The sequence below is a fragment of the Lepidochelys olivacea genome, assembly GCF_965140295.1.
Source record: "Lepidochelys olivacea isolate rLepOli2 genome assembly, chromosome: 17".
Taxonomy (NCBI): Eukaryota; Metazoa; Chordata; order Testudines; family Cheloniidae; genus Lepidochelys; species Lepidochelys olivacea.
In genome coordinates this window covers 8,103,369-8,123,373 of record NC_140427.1, presented here as the reverse complement: position 1 = coordinate 8,123,373, position 20,005 = coordinate 8,103,369, and the positions used below count along the sequence as shown (strand labels likewise).

The following is a 20,005-nucleotide window of genomic DNA, read 5'->3' as shown; positions in this document are numbered from 1 at the left end:
CTGCTATTCCAATGCTGCCAGCCCTCCAGAGCAACACTTGACAGCTGTTCTTTAAAGCCCAGATCCTACAAGCACTTAAGCATGTGCTTATCTTTACTTCCCTGTGTAGACCCACTGAAATCAAGGATTTATTTGAAATCAGTGGGACTCCTCAAGGCAGTAACATTATGCACATGACTATGTGTTTACAGGAACAGGGCCTACATTATGTGATGAGGACAGTGGGGTGTTAGGAAGTAATAAGAGACCAACCAAACTCAGTACTTGTGGTCTTCTTAGCAGCTGGAGTCATGAAACATCAGTAGCAGCACTGCTGACAGTTGCTGCTGAAGCTCTCCTTTTACTCAAGTAGTTTATGATACAAAAATAAATAAAGCAGAATGTCGTCTTAGAAAAAACTGAGTAAGACAGAATGGTTACAAGTGAGGATTTTAAATATAATTTTAATACAAAGTTTAAGCATATGCATCACTGTTTGTGGTGATGTAATTTTAAAAGGTCTCTCTAGGGTCACACATATCCCTGTTGCCCTTAGGACAGTCCCCATAGGATCTCTGTGGGGTACCTATAGGGTCTCCTATATCCCATCCCCAGGGCAGTGTGGGTTTTTCTGGAGGGTCGCTGGAGGGTGTCTAGGGGGTCGCAGATATCCCACCCCCAAGGAGGGCAGTGTGGGTTTTTCTGTAGGGTCGCTGGAGGGTGTCTCCGGGGTCGCAGATATCCCACCCCCAGGGAGGGCAGTGTGGGTTTATCTGTAGGGTCGCTGGAGGGTGTCTCCGGGGTCGCAGCTATCCCACCCCCAGGGAGGGCAGTGTGGGTTTATCTGTAGGGTCGCTGGAGGGTGTCTCCGGGGTCGCAGATATCCCACCCCCAGGGAGGGCAGTGTGGGTTTTTCTGTAGGGTCGCTGGAGGGTGTCTCCGGGGTCGCAGATATCCCACCCCCAGGGAGGGCAGTGTGGGTTTATCTGTAGGGTCAGTGGAGGGTGTCTCCGGGGTCGCAGATATCCCACTCCCAGGGAGGGCAATGTGGGTTTTTCTGTAGGGTCAGTGGAGGGTGTCTCCGGGGTCGCAGATATCCCACCCCCAGGGAGGGCAGTGTGGGTTTTTCTGTAGGGTCGCTGGAGGGTGTCTCCGGGGTCGCAGATATCCCACCCCCAGGGAGGGCAGTGTGGGTTTATCTGTAGGGTCGCTGGAGGGTGTCTCTGGGGTCGCAGATATCCCACCCCCAAGGAGGGCAGTGTGGGTTTTTCTGTAGGGTCGCTGGAGGGTGTCTCTGGGGTCGCAGATATCCCACCCCCAGGGAGGGCAGTGTGGGTTTTTCTGTAGGGTCGCTGGAGGGTGTCTCCGGGGTCGCTGATATCCCACCCCCAGGGAGGGCAGTGTGGGTTTATCTGTAGGGTCGCTGGAGGGTGTCTCTGGGGTCGCAGATATCCCACCCCCAAGGAGGGCAGTGTGGGTTTTTCTGTAGGGTCGCTGGAGGGTGTCTAGGGGGTCGCAGATATCCCACCCCCAGGGAGGGCAGTGTGGGTTTTTCTGTAGGGTCGCTGGAGGGTGTCTCCGGGGTCGCAGATATCCCACTCCCAGGGAGGGCAATGTGGGTTTTTCTGTAGGGTCAGTGGAGGGTGTCTCCGGGGTCGCAGATATCCCACCCCCAAGGAGGGCAGTGTGGGTTTTTCTGTAGGGTCGCTGGAGGGTGTCTCTGGGGTCGCAGATATCCCACCCCCAGGGAGGGCAGTGTGGGTTTATCTGTAGGGTCGCTGGAGGGTGTCTCTGGGGTCGCAGATATCCCACCCCCAAGGAGGGCAGTGTGGGTTTTTCTGTAGGGTCGCTGGAGGGTGTCTAGGGGGTCGCAGATATCCCACCCCCAGGGAGGGCAGTGTGGGTTTTTCTGTAGGGTCGCTGGAGGGTGTCTCCGGGGTCGCAGATATCCCACCCCCAGGGAGGGCAGTGTGGGTTTTTCTGTAGGGTCGCTGGAGGGTGTCTCCGGGGTCGCAGATATCCCACCCCCAGGGAGGGCAGTGTGGGTTTTTCTGTAGGGTCAGTGGAGGGTGTCTAGGGGGTCGCAGATATCCCACCCCCAGGGAGGGCAGTGTGGGTTTATCTGGAGGGTCGCTGGAGGGTGTCTCCGGGGTCGCAGATATCCCACCCCCAGGGAGGGCAGTGTGGGTTTTTCTGTAGGGTCGCTGGAGGGTGTCTCCGGGGTCGCAGATATCCCACCCCCAGGGAGGGCAGTGTGGGTTTTTCTGTAGGGTCGCTGTAGGGTGTCTCTGGGGTCGCAGCTATCCCACCCCCAGGGAGGGCAGTGTGGGTTTATCTGTAGGGTCGCTGGAGGGTGTCTCCGGGGTCGCAGATATCCCACCCCCAGGGAGGGCAGTGTGGGTTTATCTGTAGGGTCGCTGGAGGGTGTCTCTGGGGTCGCAGATATCCCACCCCCAGGGAGGGCAGTGTGGGTTTTTCTGTAGGGTCGCTGGAGGGTGTCTCTGGGGTCGCAGATATCCCACCCCCAGGGAGGGCAGTGTGGGTTTTTCTGTAGGGTCAGTGGAGGGTGTCTCCGGGGTCGCAGATATCCCACCCCCAGGGAGGGCAGTGTGGGTTTTTCTGTAGGGTCAGTGGAGGGTGTCTCCGGGGTCGCAGATATCCCACCCCCAGGGAGGGCAGTGTGGGTTTATCTGTAGGGTCAGTGGAGGGTGTCTCCGGGGTCGCAGATATCCCACCCCCAGGGAGGGCAGTGTGGGTTTTTCTGTAGGGTCGCTGGAGGGTGTCTCCGGGGTCGCAGATATCCCACCCCCAGGGAGGGCAGTGTGGGTTTATCTGTAGGGTCGCTGGAGGGTGTCTCTGGGGTCGCAGATATCCCACCCCCAAGGAGGGCAGTGTGGGTTTTTCTGTAGGGTCGCTGGAGGGTGTCTAGGGGGTCGCAGATATCCCACCCCCAGGGAGGGCAGTGTGGGTTTTTCTGTAGGGTCGCTGGAGGGTGTCTCCGGGGTCGCAGATATCCCACCCCCAGGGAGGGCAGTGTGGGTTTTTCTGTAGGGTCGCTGGAGGGTGTCTCTGGGGTCGCAGATATCCCACCCCCAGGGAGGGCAGTGTGGGTTTTTCTGTAGGGTCGCTGGAGGGTGTCTCTGGGGTCGCAGATATCCCACCCCCAGGGAGGGCAGTGTGGGTTTATCTGGAGGGTCGCTGGAGGGTGTCTCCGGGGTCGCAGATATCCCACCCCAAGGGAGGGCAGTGTGGGTTTTTCTGTAGGGTCGCTGGAGGGTGTCTAGGGGGTCGCAGATATCCCACCCCCAGGGAGGGCAGTGTGGGTTTATCTGGAGGGTCAGTGGAGGGTGTCTAGGGGGTCGCAGATATCCCACCCCCAGGGAGGGCAGTGTGGGTTTTTCTGGAGGGTCGCTGGAGGGTGTCTAGGGGGTCGCTGATATCCCACCCCCAGGGAGGGCAGTGTGGGTTTATCTGGAGGGTCGCTGGAGGGTGTCTCCGGGGTCGCAGATATCCCACCCCCAGGGAGGGCAGTGTGGGTTTTTCTGTAGGGTCGCTGGAGGGTGTCTCCGGGGTCGCAGATATCCCACCCCCAGGGAGGGCAGTGTGGGTTTTTCTGTAGGGTCGCTGTAGGGTGTCTCTGGGGTCGCAGCTATCCCACCCCCAGGGAGGGCAGTGTGGGTTTATCTGTAGGGTCGCTGGAGGGTGTCTCCGGGGTCGCAGATATCCCACCCCCAGGGAGGGCAGTGTGGGTTTATCTGTAGGGTCGCTGGAGGGTGTCTCTGGGGTCGCAGATATCCCACCCCCAGGGAGGGCAGTGTGGGTTTTTCTGTAGGGTCGCTGGAGGGTGTCTCTGGGGTCGCAGATATCCCACCCCCAGGGAGGGCAGTGTGGGTTTTTCTGTAGGGTCAGTGGAGGGTGTCTCCGGGGTCGCAGATATCCCACCCCCAGGGAGGGCAGTGTGGGTTTTTCTGTAGGGTCAGTGGAGGGTGTCTCCGGGGTCGCAGATATCCCACCCCCAGGGAGGGCAGTGTGGGTTTATCTGTAGGGTCAGTGGAGGGTGTCTCCGGGGTCGCAGATATCCCACCCCCAGGGAGGGCAGTGTGGGTTTTTCTGTAGGGTCGCTGGAGGGTGTCTCCGGGGTCGCAGATATCCCACCCCCAGGGAGGGCAGTGTGGGTTTATCTGTAGGGTCGCTGGAGGGTGTCTCTGGGGTCGCAGATATCCCACCCCCAAGGAGGGCAGTGTGGGTTTTTCTGTAGGGTCGCTGGAGGGTGTCTAGGGGGTCGCAGATATCCCACCCCCAGGGAGGGCAGTGTGGGTTTTTCTGTAGGGTCGCTGGAGGGTGTCTCCGGGGTCGCAGATATCCCACCCCCAGGGAGGGCAGTGTGGGTTTTTCTGTAGGGTCGCTGGAGGGTGTCTCTGGGGTCGCAGATATCCCACCCCCAGGGAGGGCAGTGTGGGTTTTTCTGTAGGGTCGCTGGAGGGTGTCTCTGGGGTCGCAGATATCCCACCCCCAGGGAGGGCAGTGTGGGTTTATCTGGAGGGTCGCTGGAGGGTGTCTCCGGGGTCGCAGATATCCCACCCCCAGGGAGGGCAGTGTGGGTTTTTCTGTAGGGTCGCTGGAGGGTGTCTAGGGGGTCGCAGATATCCCACCCCCAGGGAGGGCAGTGTGGGTTTATCTGGAGGGTCAGTGGAGGGTGTCTAGGGGGTCGCAGATATCCCACCCCCAGGGAGGGCAGTGTGGGTTTTTCTGGAGGGTCGCTGGAGGGTGTCTAGGGGGTCGCTGATATCCCACCCCCAGGGAGGGCAGTGTGGGTTTATCTGGAGGGTCGCTGGAGGGTGTCTCCGGGGTCGCAGATATCCCACCCCCAGGGAGGGCAGTGTGGGTTTTTCTGTAGGGTCGCTGGAGGGTGTCTCCGGGGTCGCAGATATCCCACCCCCAGGGAGGGCAGTGTGGGTTTATCTGGAGGGTCGCTGGAGGGTGTCTCCGGGGTCTCACCCAGCGCGGCAGTCCGGTCCCGCCAGGGTCTGACAGACGCTGCCCCGGGCGCCGCAGGGGAGGCCCGGGCCGGCGGCCGGCCGGCGCGGCGCGGCGCAGCGGGCGGGGCGGGGAGGCCGCTCTGCCCCGGAAGTCGGCGCGGCTCAGCTGACAGCGGCGGGGCGGAGCGGGGCGGAGCGGGAAGATGGCGCTGCGGACGGGGCCGGGAGCTGGCGGCGCCGGGGCCACGGGAGGGGGCGGAGTAGCGGGGGCGGCCGGAGCCGGCAGCGCCGGGTAGGTGCGGGAGAGGGCGGGGGCCCGGGCAGCCCCGGGGGCTGGGCGGGGGAGTCGGGGTCTCGGCCCGGCGCGGCCTGTGGCAGAGATGGGGGGCGGGGTAGGGCTTGGGAAAGGCTGGGGGTTGATGGGTGGGGAGAGAGTGATGCGGGGGGAGGTGACTGGGGCTGCGGGGTGGGTCTGGCTGGGGCGGTGAGGGGCTGGGGCTTGCGGGGGGGGGGTCTGGCTGGGGCGGTGAGGGGCTGGGGTTGCGGGGGGGGGTCGGGCTGGGGCGGTGAGGGGTTAGGGCTGCGGGGGGGGTCGGACTGGGGCGGTGAGGGGCTGGGTTAGCGGGGGGGGGGTCGGGCTGGGGCGGTGAGGGGCTGGGGTTGCGGGGGGGGGTCGGGCTGGGGCGGTGAGGGGCTGGGGTTGCGGGGGGGGGTCGGGCTGGGGCGGTGAGGGGCTGGGGTTGCGGGGGGGGTCGGGCTGGGGCGGTGAGGGGCTGGGGCTTGCGGGGGGGGGTCGGACTGGGGCGGTGAGGGGCTGGGGCTGCGGGGGGGGTCGGACTGGGGCGGTGAGGGGCTGGGGCTGCGGGGGGGGGTCGGACTGGGGCGGTGAGGGGCTGGGGCTGCGGTGGGGGGTCGGACTGGGGCGGTGAGGGGCTGGGGCTTGCGGGGGGGGGTCGGGTTGGGGCGGTGAGGGGCTGGGTCTTGCGCGGGGGGGGTCTGGCTGGGGCGGTGAGGGGCTGGGGTTGCGGGGGGGGTCGGGCTGGGGCGGTGAGGGGCTGGGGTTGCGGGGGGGGTCGGACTGGGGCGGTGAGGGGCTGGGGCTTGCGGGGGGGGGTCGGGTTGGGGCGGTGAGGGGCTGGGTCTTGCGCGGGGGGGGTCGGGTTGGGGCGGTGAGGGGCTGGGTCTTGCGCGGGGGGGGTCGGGCTGGGGCGGTGAGGGGCTGGGGTTGCGGGGGGGGTCGGGCTGGGGCGGTGAGGGGCTGGGGTTGCGGGGGGGGTCGGGCTGGGGCGGTGAGGGGCTGGGGCTTGCGGGGGGGGGTCGGGTTGGGGCGGTGAGGGGCTGGGTCTTGCGCGGGGGGGGTCTGGCTGGGGCGGTGAGGGGCTGGGGTTGCGGGGGGGGTCGGGCTGGGGCGGTGAGGGGCTGGGGTTGCGGGGGGGGTCGGACTGGGGCGGTGAGGGGCTGGGGTTGCGGGGGGGGTCGGACTGGGGCGGTGAGGGGCTGGGGCTTGCGGGGGGGGAGTCGGGTTGGGGCGGTGAGGGGCTGGGTCTTGCGCGGGGGGGGTCTGGCTGGGGCGGTGAGGGGCTGGGGTTGCGGGGGGGGTCGGGCTGGGGCGGTGAGGGGCTGGGGTTGCGGGGGGGGTCGGACTGGGGCGGTGAGGGGCTGGGGCTTGCGGGGGGGGGGTCGGGTTGGGGCGGTGAGGGGCTGGGTCTTGCGCGGGGGGGGTCGGGTTGGGGCGGTGAGGGGCTGGGTCTTGCGCGGGGGGGGTCGGGCTGGGGCGGTGAGGGGCTGGGTCTTGCGCGGGGGGGGTCGGGCTGGGGCGGTGAGGGGCTGGGGTGGTGAGGGGCTGGGGTTGCGGGGGGGGTCGGGCTGGGGTTGTGGGGGGGGTCGGGCTGGGGCGGTGAGGGGCTGGGGTTTGCGGGGGGGGGGTCGGGCTGGGGCGGTGAGGGGCTGGGGCTGCGGGGGGGGGGTCGGGCTGGGGCGATGCGGGGCTGGAGGGACTATTTGGACTGTATGGGAGGAGAGGGGTTTGGCTTGCTGGTTCACTTTGGTTTTTCCTTGTCTAAACACTGTGCCTCCATGCTTTTGGTTCTGGGGTAGTAAACGTTGCTTTCAGCAGGAGTGTGATAGTTTGTGCGTGTTGTGATGTGTGTGTGTGGGGGGGGGGGGGCTGCTGTGACCTGTTTGTGTGGATACTTCTCTCTCTCCCCTATTGATGTGGAGGAGGCTTGCTGCTGTCAGCAGTACATGAGGCAGGGTGGAGTGGTTGTGGTGGGAGAGGGAGATATTGGAAAATGAGAAGTAGTATAGCCTCTGTGTTATGTTTTGAGTGGGATAGGAGGCTAATCTTTGTATTTCTCCTTTCAAACTGGGAATTGATTAGAGATTTCTGTTTAAGTGAAATATTTATAGGGTTTAAGATTATAACATTTTTCTGTGAAAGGACAGAGATGTAGGACTGAGTCAGTCTGCTTTTGATAAGTGAAGTTGTATTAATCAGATATTCCTGGTAAGTAAAATCCTACCTGCTTTGTGTTGGCATCAAAGATCCCATGGTAGTTCTCATGAAAGCAGGCATTTGCCCTGGTGACCTTCACCAAAATCACACACCCATACTTGTGTAGCGTGCTTTCCTCCAGCTGTCTGCCAACTTGCCACATTAGATGTGTCTGCATTTCATTAGAGCACCTGGGTATGTAATTTGTAAGGCACTTTAGAATACTGCAGGATGAGAAGCGCAACAATATATATAAATCTGAAATATAATTATTCTGATCTGCTGCTTAAACATCCATCCTTTCTTTACAGCAGCACTGTCAATTTAGAATTATGCGTTGTAACCACTTCTACTTTTGTAAACACCAACCTTACTAATGAGACCGTAGATTGTGAAAAATGAAAGGATTCCAAAATTCCAATTTACTTGTCACTATGCTTTTTGTAGCTTTATTCAATTGTCTGAGCTTAGGTGATGGAAATCAGTGAAGTCAGTTTCATTATGGCTTATAGTTAGTTTCACTTAGAGGATCTTGGGGCTTCTGAGTTAGACACCTGGTATGAAAAACACATTCGCCTTGTCAGTATTACTGCTTTACAGGCTCTGCACTCATTAGGAATTATGGGTGCAAAAACTCTCAACTATAGACACAGTCTAGGAGTTTGAGTTGGGGAAAGAGTTCATCCTGTAGTTTGTTGCTGTTCTTGAAGCTATCACATGAGGGGTTTTTTTTCCTCTTTATTGTGCTGTTTGAGTGAAGCTGATTGCTGGAGCCCTGTACCTGAAACTAGAGTACCTATTATGAGAAATTTACTGTTGAATGATACGATAATATTAAAGTGATACTCCAAATGGCATTGAGACTATTGTCAAAAATTTTCTGAGGAACTTCTGTAGGATATTATTGCTCTTGAACTTTGTCACAGAAAAATCTTCACTTTCTCTTTTTTAAATGATAATGCTTTTTAACCACACTTCTGTTCCTTATCTCATATACAGCACATAGTGAAATAAGTGTGTTGAATATCTGTATGTTTCTGCATATGTTGCATTTTAGTGCTATATCACCAAAAGTATTACTTATATAAATATATTACTTATATAAATATAGGCGTTTGGGTACAACACTGAGTGCGGTTGAAATATTTACAAATGAATTATATACCATTGTGTAGAGTAATGTTGAATATGAAGCTATTCTGAAAGGGCATGCCTGATAGAAAAGAGCTGTAATATATATTTTATAAAATGGAACCATGGCCTATTATAAAGTATAGATCATGCTCATTGCATTTAGAATTGATTTCCAGATAGTTAATCTCCCCTTTCATCCCAAGACAGTGTAATGCACAAGGCAGACTAATAATTTTAGCGCAGAACTTCTGGAAATGAGTCAGTTCCTCCTTTCACTTTTTTCCTATTGATATAGGATGCCTGTTTGTTCAATAAGTAATTTTCTTGTTAATATAAGAAGTTTTTATAGGGTAAAATATGTGTTGTTTAAGCGTAAATGAACTGAAGTTACTTAGACATTGTTCACATTAATAAACGGTAACTGATATTTTTAAAAAGTATGTATCAATAACTTCTTCCTGTAACTCCCTAGTGATGCAGTGTCTAGGAGTTTTTGTTTTTTTTTACTTGATGTGTATATACATTTTCTCTTCTGTTTATGTGTGTGTATATTTGAATAGCTGTTTAACACTTCTTTGTATACATGTATATAGATACATCTTCCATACAAGAATTCTGATTGCTAAAAAGTAGCTAAACGCATAACTAAATCTTTGACTGAGCAAGGTCAACAGTGAATCCTAACACACATTCAGAATTTAGATTCAGAGAAACCAACTTTCATTTTTGTTTAGTTCTTGCAGTTAGCCTCTAATTAGTTAGAGTTTTTACAGATGCTTATAAATAAATCACTACTTAACTCTAGAAAGGGATAAATATTTAATGATCTGGCCTTTATTTGCTTATAACATGTGCTGGTACTGTAGTGTGCTTGTCCAGATTACATTGCATTTCAGTTAAACTAGAACAGAACCTTATTTCTACCACCAGAATCCTCACAAGGATATTTTAAAATAGTTGCGGATACTGTCTTTGATACAAGTCCTACCTTAGAGTGTATAGCTCTAAAATAGCATTAATTATGCTAATTATTAATTTACTACTTGTATTCATCTGTAAATTGGACCCTGGAGTGAATAATTTATACACACGGGAAAGGTGATAGATGTGAAACTGTGTGTTTCTGAACTTCTGTATAAATGTTATGTGAGTATATTGTTGGCAAAAAAGTGCCATCTTAGCAGCTGTGGAAACTAAAAGATCTTGATCTACAGTTGAAGCAAAACTTGGGCTGCAATCTGACTGCCCCACATTGTTTTGTCAATGTGCCTTAGCCTTGACCTATAGGGAACCACAGCTAGGAGCAAGAGGGGAGTTCAGTTGTTGGCCTCCCTGCTGTGACTTGAGACAAGGTTGCCAGCTAATACCTGCTGTGTTTTTTATGATGTCAGTAGCCCTCCACCCAGAACTGGACAAAGGCAACCAAGTTTGTTTCACATAGGTCACTGAACTTTCATCAATTAATAACAGCTTTTGGTCACAGCTGACCTGGGTTGGATTCCACTCAAGCAGTCCAGTCCTAGTGCTTGCTTCTAGATTTGGCAAAACATGCCTATGCAGACCACTCTCCATAGGGTCTGTAGGAGACATTTCTATTAATAGAGAACCCTAAAATTGTGGTGGTGGTGGTGGTGGTAGGGCCAGACTTACTAACTTATCCTTTGTTGGGTACATGTGTATGTTACAGTTTTGTGAATGGAGGAATTAATGTGTGGCCTAATGGTTAGGGCAGAATGAGAAGTTGAGGAACTAAGAGTATCATGAGTTCAAATTTGAAGTTATATTAATTATTATTTGTATTACTGGAGAGCTTAAGAGCCCCAGTTATAAACTAGGGCCCAGAAATAAAGAGTAATACAGATTGGGTTACTGTGTGTTCTCAGTTGTAGCTAATTATGATTGAACTCTACATTACACATAGATGCTGCATAGTAAGAGCACACAGGCACAATAAGGAATCCACCTCTTTTACATTTACAAAAAACAAAAGGTTTCTGAATTCAGTGTAGGTTTTTAAGCATTATGAGCAGATCTTTGCTATGTCATTCCCTCTTCACTTTGTTTCTTTAGTCTGTCACGTGGCCTCTTGACTAATCCACTTGGGCTGAGAGATGTTGAATGTCTGTAAGCTTCTCTCTCTCTCCAGAGTGTTTGATGTAAGAGGTTGGTGGGGCACTGAAGAAAGTTCTTGGTTGGTAAATTATTGCTGACATTTGTCTCAGAGTGAGTTGCAAACAGTATTGCTAAACTAGGTCTCCTTTTTTCTCTCTGGCAAAGCTGATGTTTATTGCTTCAAAGTGGGGACAAGACATTGCTCCTATAATTTCAACTGAATTTTTAACACTGATTTTTATCTTGGTGCACTTGGTCTTTGATATTTGCTGGAATGTGTTTCTCTCCCCTTTGGTGTAATTGTTTCCCTTTAAATGGGAGCAATGGAACGTTAAAGCACAAAGAACAGGAAATGGACACTGCAATGTCTTCTAATTATTCATATTTAACAGGAAAAACCTTTTTTCTTGGATAGTTTTATTTCTCTGTGGAAAACCTGTTATGAAGGAGCTGAGATAAGTATGTTCTGATGCAGCTAGTGATTCTGCAGTTCTAAAAGGCCTTGCCTACATTAGGAAATACCCAACCTTAGCCAATGTTGAAAACAGTTCAGTTGGCAATATAGATGAGTCAAAACCATTTTCAGCACCATTACAGAAAATGAGATATGGTTCTGCTTAGTCTCGCTCTGTATTATAATAATAATGCTGAAAATGGTTTTTTATTGCATTGACACTTCCAGTGAACCTTTCTTTAGCACTATTTCAGGTGGATCCTTGCTGATAATTGTCATCAGCAATTGTTCCGATTTTTAATGGAGAAGGGAAGGTTCTGTGGTTAATTCTGTGGGTCACAGCTTGGGCAAATTTTTTGGACCAAGCAAATGATTTTATTTAGGAACTGAAATATCTATTTGAATAGAATATTGGCAGTAGACTAAATCTTGCGCACTGTGTTCACATTCTACTGGTTCTAGCACAATCATCAAGATTTGCCCATTTATGGACAATGGATTTAGGTCTCTTCGACCTTGGGCTCACTGAGTTACAGGTCTGCATCTCAGTACAAATCTAATGTGCTGAAATGTGAGGATGAAAAAGCATGTTTATTGTATCGTTTTTAATATAAAGTGCTATTTTCCTGTTGCATAACAAGCATGCATAACAAGCTGAGATTCTAATCACCATAGTTGCATGGCAGCAGTTCCTTCACTGCTTCAATCCCTCTTGCTCTTTCCAGTGTATTGACATTGATCATTTAAGGGAGGAGGACCTCAGACTCATAATTTATATTATGGGAGGCAGTATTGTCTAGTGGATGGAGCCGTGGGCTGGGACTCGATAGATCTGGGTTCCATTCCCAGCTCAGCTACTGGGTGACCTGGGGCAAGTCACTTCACTTCTCTGTGCTTCAGTTTTCTCATCCATAAAATGGTGGTAATGATGTGTACCTCCTTTGTAAAATGCTACGTACGTGCTAGGTGGTATTGGTGGTATTATGCCAGTCATGGAAACGGGGTCCTAGTCATGGAAAAGGGCCCCATTAGGCCAAGCGCTGTACACTCATACAAAGAAGGTGGTCCCTGCCCAAAAGAGTTTATAATCCAAGTATAAAATGAGAGACAACAGGTAGATGCAATGAACAGATGGGTGAGGCTTACCCCTATTATCTCCATTTGGTGTGGGGTAAAAAGACAGGACACGCATTTATTTTAAAAAAGTAAAAATTCCTAGAACAGAGATTAAACCCACAATCCAGAGAGATTTAAAAATATTTAAACCACAGTGCACTGTGTAACTTGAAGCATCACAGGTTTTTGCTAAAGCAGTAGCCTGCCCCAAATCCTGTGGGCTCTCCCTAGGGCTGCTCTTGTAGTATTTTTGCACTAGCTATGGGAAGAGCTTTGAACAGAAAGCTCCTGTAACTAGTGGCTTTCACTGAAACGTGAAACTTGATTTTCGTTTTAAAACATTTATAAAATTAACTTTTGTCCTTTAAATGGTTCTTTTCTATAATAATTTCTCCTTAATTTTTGTTGTCTAATAGAATGTGCAGTTCATACATGGACTTTGCACTGCTCTCAGGCTGAGTTTGAGGCTTTTTTGGTCTTTAATGCTAAAGCACAACTCTCCATGCCCACTTGTCTTCGATAAAAGTGACTGCGTGTTTCCTAATATTGCGAGTATGGAAGTAGTTTTTGATGATAGCTCAGTGGTTTGAGCATTGGCCTGCTAAACCCAGGGTTGTGAGTTCAGTCCTTGAGGGGGCCATTTAGGGATCTGGGGCAAAAATTGGGGATTGGTCCTGTTTCAGTCAGGGGGTTGGACTAGATGACCTCCTGAGGTCCCTTCCAACCCTGACCTTCTATGATTCGCTGAAGCACAAATGGGGCAGTTTGGGATGTAGTACTGCAGAAGGAGTCAAAGACCTGGGGTAGCTTTCACATTCTCAGTAGTTCAGTCCTTGAGCAGTTATTTAGATATCAAGTCAGAGGCTCATGCTTTTATTTATTTATTTTCAGCTTCATGTTTCCTGTAGCAGGTGGTATCGGCCCGCCTCAAGGTAAGTATGAACTTCAGATTCTGAACTTTTAGTTGCCCTTTCTTTGTGTAGACGTTAATGTTAAGTAATCAAAGTCAGATGTACAGTAACTTTGCATTTTTTCCTGAAGTTTAGAATTGGGAATATTAAGCTCACCTCTTAGCTATGGTTTTTTACTTCTTCCCTCTTACTCAGTAACATTACTCTGAATCTTATATCTTTATTTACAAAATTTCCCATATAACTAATATTGTATCTCACTGGGAAGGCAGTGTGCTCGGTAGGTTAGACCAGGGGACTGAGAGTCCGAATTTCTAAGTTCTGTTCCTGACTATATCATTGAATTACTGTATGAACTGGGGTAAAGCATTTAACCTCTGTGTACTTCAGTCTACCAGTCTGCATGCCTATATCATGTGGGTGTTGTGAGGCCTAGTAAATAGTTGCAAAGCATAGTGAGAACCTTGAACAAGAGGCATGATATAAGTACCAAGTATTATTAAAACTCAAGAAACCTCAACCTTAAATAACTTTTATTCTGATTCCTGAGTCAGTTACTTGTTTAACTAATGGAAAATATGGGGATGGCTGGAGGTCCATCACTAAGTACTGATTGGCTCAGTAATATGCTGCTGTAGCTTCACTGATAATTCCTGAGCCAATTGCATCCTTTCTCAGGCAATTGTACCTGTAATGTTAAAGTATCCATGGCTATACTTATTTCATTGGTAGTGAATATGTTGTAATTAGTCTGTGTCTGCTAAGATAACATTCTAAAATTATTACATCTCTGGTTTAATCCTTTTAGTTTTTCTCAGTGAATTAATACATTTCTGGCTGATTTGTCCAATCTTATTTAAATCCAGCTTTTATTGAAAGATTTTTCATCTGGTTAAACCTTTTATATGGGGTAAACACTCCTGCATGCACACAAGTTGTCCAGTCAACTGAGAGTGTAAAAGCTTAGTTGTGGACAAGATGTACCAGTAATGCCTAGTCAGTCATATAAAGTATGTTATAAGAAATAATCCTTTCAGGAGAATCCTGGAGTGGGCTACCAGGACAAATCAGTTATTTTTTTGGAAACTACAGTTTTAAAATCAAAGAAGGGAAGAAAACCCCAAGTTTCTCTCAAAGAGCAGTTGCGATGGAAGGAGTGCCCTCTGCTTAACTTGTGGAGATGTCCTGGAAGGCTTCTTTTCTTAAAATGCAAGATGCTTCTGTTGCTGCCTGTCTTGTAGTACATTCTATGCACCAAATCACCCTTGAGTAAAGAGTCCTTGTATTAACTTAAGCAGAACTGCCAGTTGCTTCTTCCTTCCCTCTATCGGTTTAATTTGAAAGATGAACGTTAGAACCAACTGGGGACTTAATCAGCGTTTAATGTTCTGGTGTAGGTATGATTCCTATTCAACAGCAAGGGTTTCCAATGGTATCTGTCATGCAATCTAATATGCCAGGCATGATGGGAATGAATTACGGCTCTCAGATGTCTCCGGGACCGATGACCATGCAGGTATGTGAAAGTAACATTTGTTTTCAGTAGATGTGATATGAAATAGATACTTGAATGTATGTGTCAGTGAGGCTGTTGACAGCTGACCCCTGACAGAGGTCCTGGGACCTGCTGCTGAAGTCAGAAGTGTCAAGGGTTCTGCTGCTGCTGGGGTGGAAGGATAGAGGAGAAGGTGAACTCAGAATGAAGAGAGAGGCAGTAGCCCAGAGGCAGGTGTCTTTATTGCATTGCATTTTTTTGGCTTCACAACCTTCTCTCTGAAAGTATTTTATAATTGCCATGACCCTTGTGGGGTTCTGTAAATCTCCTTGTGATCTGGATAATCAGCGTGGGGAGTGGGTGCTCAGCGTGCATTATTCACTGTCGTAGCTAGGAACAATAATGAACCAGGGTATGGGGGAGAGAAAACATTGGTAATGCTTACAATAAAGTGGGTATCGTAGTTTTCTCTTAGATGTCAGAACTTGGACTTCTACTTCTTTGTATCTGTTGCTGCAGTAAACACAGCTAAGAGAGAGGCCCTTCTGCAGGAGGGAAGATGGCACTGAACAGTAATTGAAACAAACTGTCAGAAGGAGAGGAAGTTTGGAAACCATTCCTTGTGTTCAATATTCCTGATACTTTTCAGAGTAACAGCTGTCTTAGTCTGTATTCGCAAAAAGAAAAGGAGTACTTGTGGCACCTTAGAGACTAACCAATTTATTTGAGCATAAGCTTTCGTGAGCTGGAAGTGAAGAAGGAAGTGAGCTGTAGCTCACAAAAGCTTATGCTCAAATAAATTGGTTAGTCTCTAAGGTGCCACAAGTACTCCTTTTCTTATTCCTGATACTGCCTTGAGTATGGTTCAGTGTTTAGTGTTAAATAGCTTCTATCATCTACAACTCCAACAGCACATTCTATTTTGTCTTTTTACCTTGTTTCACCCTTTCTCTTTTCCCTTTGCTTTATATTCATAACTATTCACTGTCTACTAAGACAGAATATTATCCAGCATTTGAAATGAGCTCGTTTTCGGGAACATCCTTTGGCCTGTGTTCATTATACTTACTAGGATCACCCGTGTTGTGATTTCAGCTTTGTATCTTTTTTTGTCATTTATATATACTAGTTACCTATAGAATATTGTAAGCATACGTGGTGGTTCACAAATTAATCAAACAGGGCCCCAGGGAACGGATAACATTTTGGATGTTTCTTTAATACTGTAAATGCCCTCCCTTTTGATCAAATCAGTTTTCCAAATTGTTCTTCCTCCTGCAGTTTTTGTGTTGAATTTCTCTCCTTTTTGCATGCTTGAAGTAACTTTCCACCTACATAACTCCTCATAATCTTCACAAGGTTTCTTCCCACACTGTGGGGTGGGGTGGGGGGGAGTGCATTTTATATAGCTAATTGCTGAGAAGTAATATTACAGTATAGTGCACAACATGATGTGAGGAACTTAACACTTGGGGGTGGGGGGTTGATAGTTTTTGAAGAAATATATCTCATTTGTTTATCCTCTAGTGCCCACCACTCTTACTTGTAAATCTCCACTTGTCTAACCATGTAAACGTGAATCTAATAAAGTTGCGATATATAGTAAATTGAATATAACTATATATTTTTGCCCTTATTTGCTTTAATGGATAATGAATTTTACAAAACTGTAGAAGAAAAATATATTTTTCAGGGGATTTGGTTAGAAATAATAAAAGATAAGACATTTACTGCTTTCACTTGCTGATTTTTGAATACAACAGCAATGATAACAGTAGCTTAATTTATGGACGAAAATCTCATCTATTGACATTAAAACTATAATGAAATATTGTTACATATCATAGAGTAGTTTCAAGCATAAGCTACCTAATAAACTTAACTAATATAGTTCTTATGTTAAAATAAAATGTAGTTTTGTTCAAGGGAACCTGAAAACAAGTGTTATAGCTGTGACCCAACTGAAAATGGGCTGGCCAAAGATCTGTCCATACAACTAGCAATATCTTGTTAATGTTTGTTAACTTAATCAGTGCATGTATAAATTGATCCTGGAAACATAATAGTTTAGGAATTGGTTATATTGGAATATATGTAAAAGAATCCCATAACATTTGAAGAAATAAATTTTATAAAATCACTAGATTTTATTTCCTAAAGCAGTGAAAATAATAATTTACCCAAGTCAGGGAAATTTTGTTTATGAAATGTATGTGTGTGTACTTACACATGCGTTTCATACAAATGGATCCAAAAGTAATTGACACGCTTTATTGACTATTCAAACTACATGTCTAGGAATTATCTTGTACACCGCTTGTGTGGAATGTGAATTTTTTTTTAACACAGCACAAACGCTGCACGGTAGTTTAGGATAGGAAGGAAAAGAAAATAATACTGAAGTTAAAAGGGAGACTTTGTGGGTCATGACACTTGAGTTAAGATCCCTACTCTTGAGAAAAATTTCATGGATTTTTTTAATTGTGTAGTCAGGATTATGATTTTTTTTGTCCAAAAATCCAGCACCCTCCTAGTACCATCTGGGACAGTGCCACTCAACCTTTCCAGACTACTGTACCCCTTTCAAATAAATCAATTTGAATATAAATATTGTATTCACATTTCAGTATATACTGAATAATAACAAGTCATTGTCTGTATGAAATTTTAGTTCTGACTTTGCTTGTGCTTTTTACATTGCCTGTTGTAAAACTAGGCAAATACCTAGATGAGTTGATGTACCCCCTAGAAGACCTCTGCGTATCCCCAGGGGTATGCAGACCCCTGGTTGAGAACCACTGGTCTAGGAGCATTGGTTCGGTCCTGACTGAGAGGAGGGCTACCTGCTGAATAACCTGTGGGGGTTTTTTTGTTTCAGTGCATAACACCTGGATTGTCTCTGGAGGTCTCGTGTCCAAGTACTGAGCAGACCTGGCCCTGCTTATTTTTATGGCTTCTAACTAGTTCACAACCTGACATAGTACAGATGCTGGATTTTTATATTGCTGTACATAATATAGACTTATTTTATTGTTATAGGGTGGCATGCCCCTTGGGGCTATGCAAGCAACTGGAATGTCTTTTATGGGACAGGCTTCTTTCTTAGGAATGCGCCCAGCAGCTCCACAATACACCCCCGACATGCAGAAACAGTTTGCAGAAGAGCAGCAGTAAGTGATGCTTTAATGCTGCTGGCAAAATCTTATTTGGGGTGGGGGAGCATTCTCCAGCTCATTTTGTGCATTTAAAAACTACCATCCTATCCTAGAAACATTCCTATTGAATTTAGGATTCTAAAATGTTAAGTTAGCTGCAGACCATTCCATTGTCTGTGAAGGCTGTGTATGAGGTTCATGATGGCATATGCTATTTTCTACCAATTTTGAGACTGTGGCAAAGTGTGGTGCCAAAGCATCTATGTGAAAAAGGGAAGGAATGTGAAACCCAAGTTACCAATATTCAGAAGGTTGGCATGGAAGTTGTCATCAAATAACGCTTAATTTTTATGTTTGATATTGTTTCACTTTAGAAAAAGGTTTGAACACCAGCAAAAATTCTTAGAAGAAGAGAGAAAACGACGCCAATTTGAAGAGCAGAAACAAAAGCTGAGACTCCTAAGCAGTGTGAAACCGAAGGTATATCGTAAATAACATTTATTGATTTTCAGATTAAAAAAACCCAAACCTGTAGCTTTCATGTATTAGGGAAGAAATAGATCCTTCTTTCGTACACCTTCCCAGCCGAAGGCCAGATCTGAAGCCTGATGAAGTCCAATGGGAGTCTAGCTATCAGTGAGCTTTGTATCAGGCCTCTTGAAAACATCTGGTATGTTTAACCCTTTGTACATAGCACCTCTCTTGGTGCTATGTAATCAAAACAAGACAAATGTGGTATTGCAAAATGAATCCGTTTCCTTTGTTGTCTTGATAACTTCACCCTTCTGCATCTTCCTGCTGCTCTAAGGACAGACTGTCTTCTCTGCTGCTGTAACATTTGTAACTAGACGGAAATGGTGCTTTTTATAGTAGTGCCTCTTTTCCTGCCACTGTGGTCTGAGTAGGTGAACGTTACAAGACTTTGACCCAGGTCTGAGGAAAGAGAATCCCTTTTTTCTCTCAATGGTAGCTCAAGAAACAATCCATTTGCTTTTGAAAAAGAAAACAACCTAGTTTGGGAACAAAATAGGTTTCTACAATATGTAAAAATGTCGATATGTTCATTAGTTGGAGTCCTTGCTCTCAAGTTGTGGCACAGTTCAAGTGAATACTATTGTATTGATCTCAAGGGCCAAATGAGTTAAGTGTTTATAAACTACTTTCGTGTCCACCATTAAAACAGTGATACGTTGGTTCAGGGGTTTTTTTCTGCAGAGGCTGTGGTTTATTTGGTTCCTTAACAAACACCCAAAAGCATTCATTCTGAAGTTGAAAGTTTATTGATAAACCACAAGAAATTAAAACTGCCATTTATACTGAAGCTGGAATTGAGTGTTTATGCAAAACAAACTTAATTAAAACCTACTAAAGTCTCTTTCCTTTTGGAGGCAAAATATCAGTCATTTGTTTAAGCAACAGCATTTCTTTGATGAAAAGGAAAGAGCTAATTTTACACTTAGTCCTGATGTGTGAAAGGTTTTCACTTATGTTTTTAAGAGACAGACACAAGGTGGAGGAGAGAGAGGACAGAAAAGGTGGGGGAATATGGCTTTTGTTGATGTTTTTGGTACACTGGATAGGTGGTCAGTTACAAGTGGATGCTCTGGCTGGCAGGTCAACTGCTCTACCTGTTGGTTGGGCCCTGGTTTATATTTCAATCAGGGATGTTATCTGAGTCTTTTCCCCTTAGGGTAGGATTGTGGTCATCTCAACTTGCTGTGCTGGTACAGTGCAGTTGATTTCAGGATTTGATGAAAAGCCAAGAGAGTCAGAGAGAGAATAGGAGGAACGAAATGGGTGCAGAATGTAACACAAAGGGAGGGGAGACAGAACAGGATCTTACATGCCTCTGTAGCGCTGAAAATTGTGCATCCCTGTGATGGGCTGAGGACGATATGATTTTCAGGACTCACAAGTGAAAAACAAAAGTTCTTGAACAAGAGCAAGGCCTAATGGCTTCCCTGTCTGGAAGAAAGTCTTTCGATTTGGTCTGCTCCGTTTTGGGGTTATGGAAGATGAGATGAGCTGGGATGTATTGGGGCAGGTGATGAGATTTTTTTCAAAGGCTCTCTTTAAGAACCCAAAAAAAGGGAAAAGGTGTGTGGCATAGCACATCCCTTCATTATTTTGTGCACCAGTGAGGCTTAATATTCACCACACCAATTCTGGTTAATTA

General features: G+C 47.9%; 1 protein-coding gene across 6 annotated transcripts in view; it reads left to right on the top strand.

The window, feature by feature from the left end:
• Window positions 1-5,161: 5,161 nt before the first annotated feature.
• SYNRG (synergin gamma) overlaps window positions 5,162-20,005 on the top strand; it is a gene marked incomplete at its 5' end in the record, with an annotated part of 71,614 nt that continues 56,770 nt past the window's right edge. For 2 of the 6 annotated variants that reach the window (XM_084650661.1, XM_084650660.1), the window contains 5 exons: window positions 5,162-5,250; window positions 13,160-13,200; window positions 14,577-14,695; window positions 17,714-17,844; window positions 18,204-18,309. In XM_084650661.1, coding sequence (XP_084506787.1) covers window positions 5,162-5,250; window positions 13,160-13,200; window positions 14,577-14,695; window positions 17,714-17,844; window positions 18,204-18,309 — 486 coding nt within the window. Of the gene's footprint in view, window positions 5,251-6,984; window positions 7,465-11,136; window positions 11,158-13,159; window positions 13,201-14,576; window positions 14,696-17,713; window positions 17,845-18,203; window positions 18,310-20,005 lie in introns of those variants that run through there. The other 4 variants (XM_084650665.1, XM_084650664.1, XM_084650662.1 and 1 more) reach the window with 3 other exon arrangements.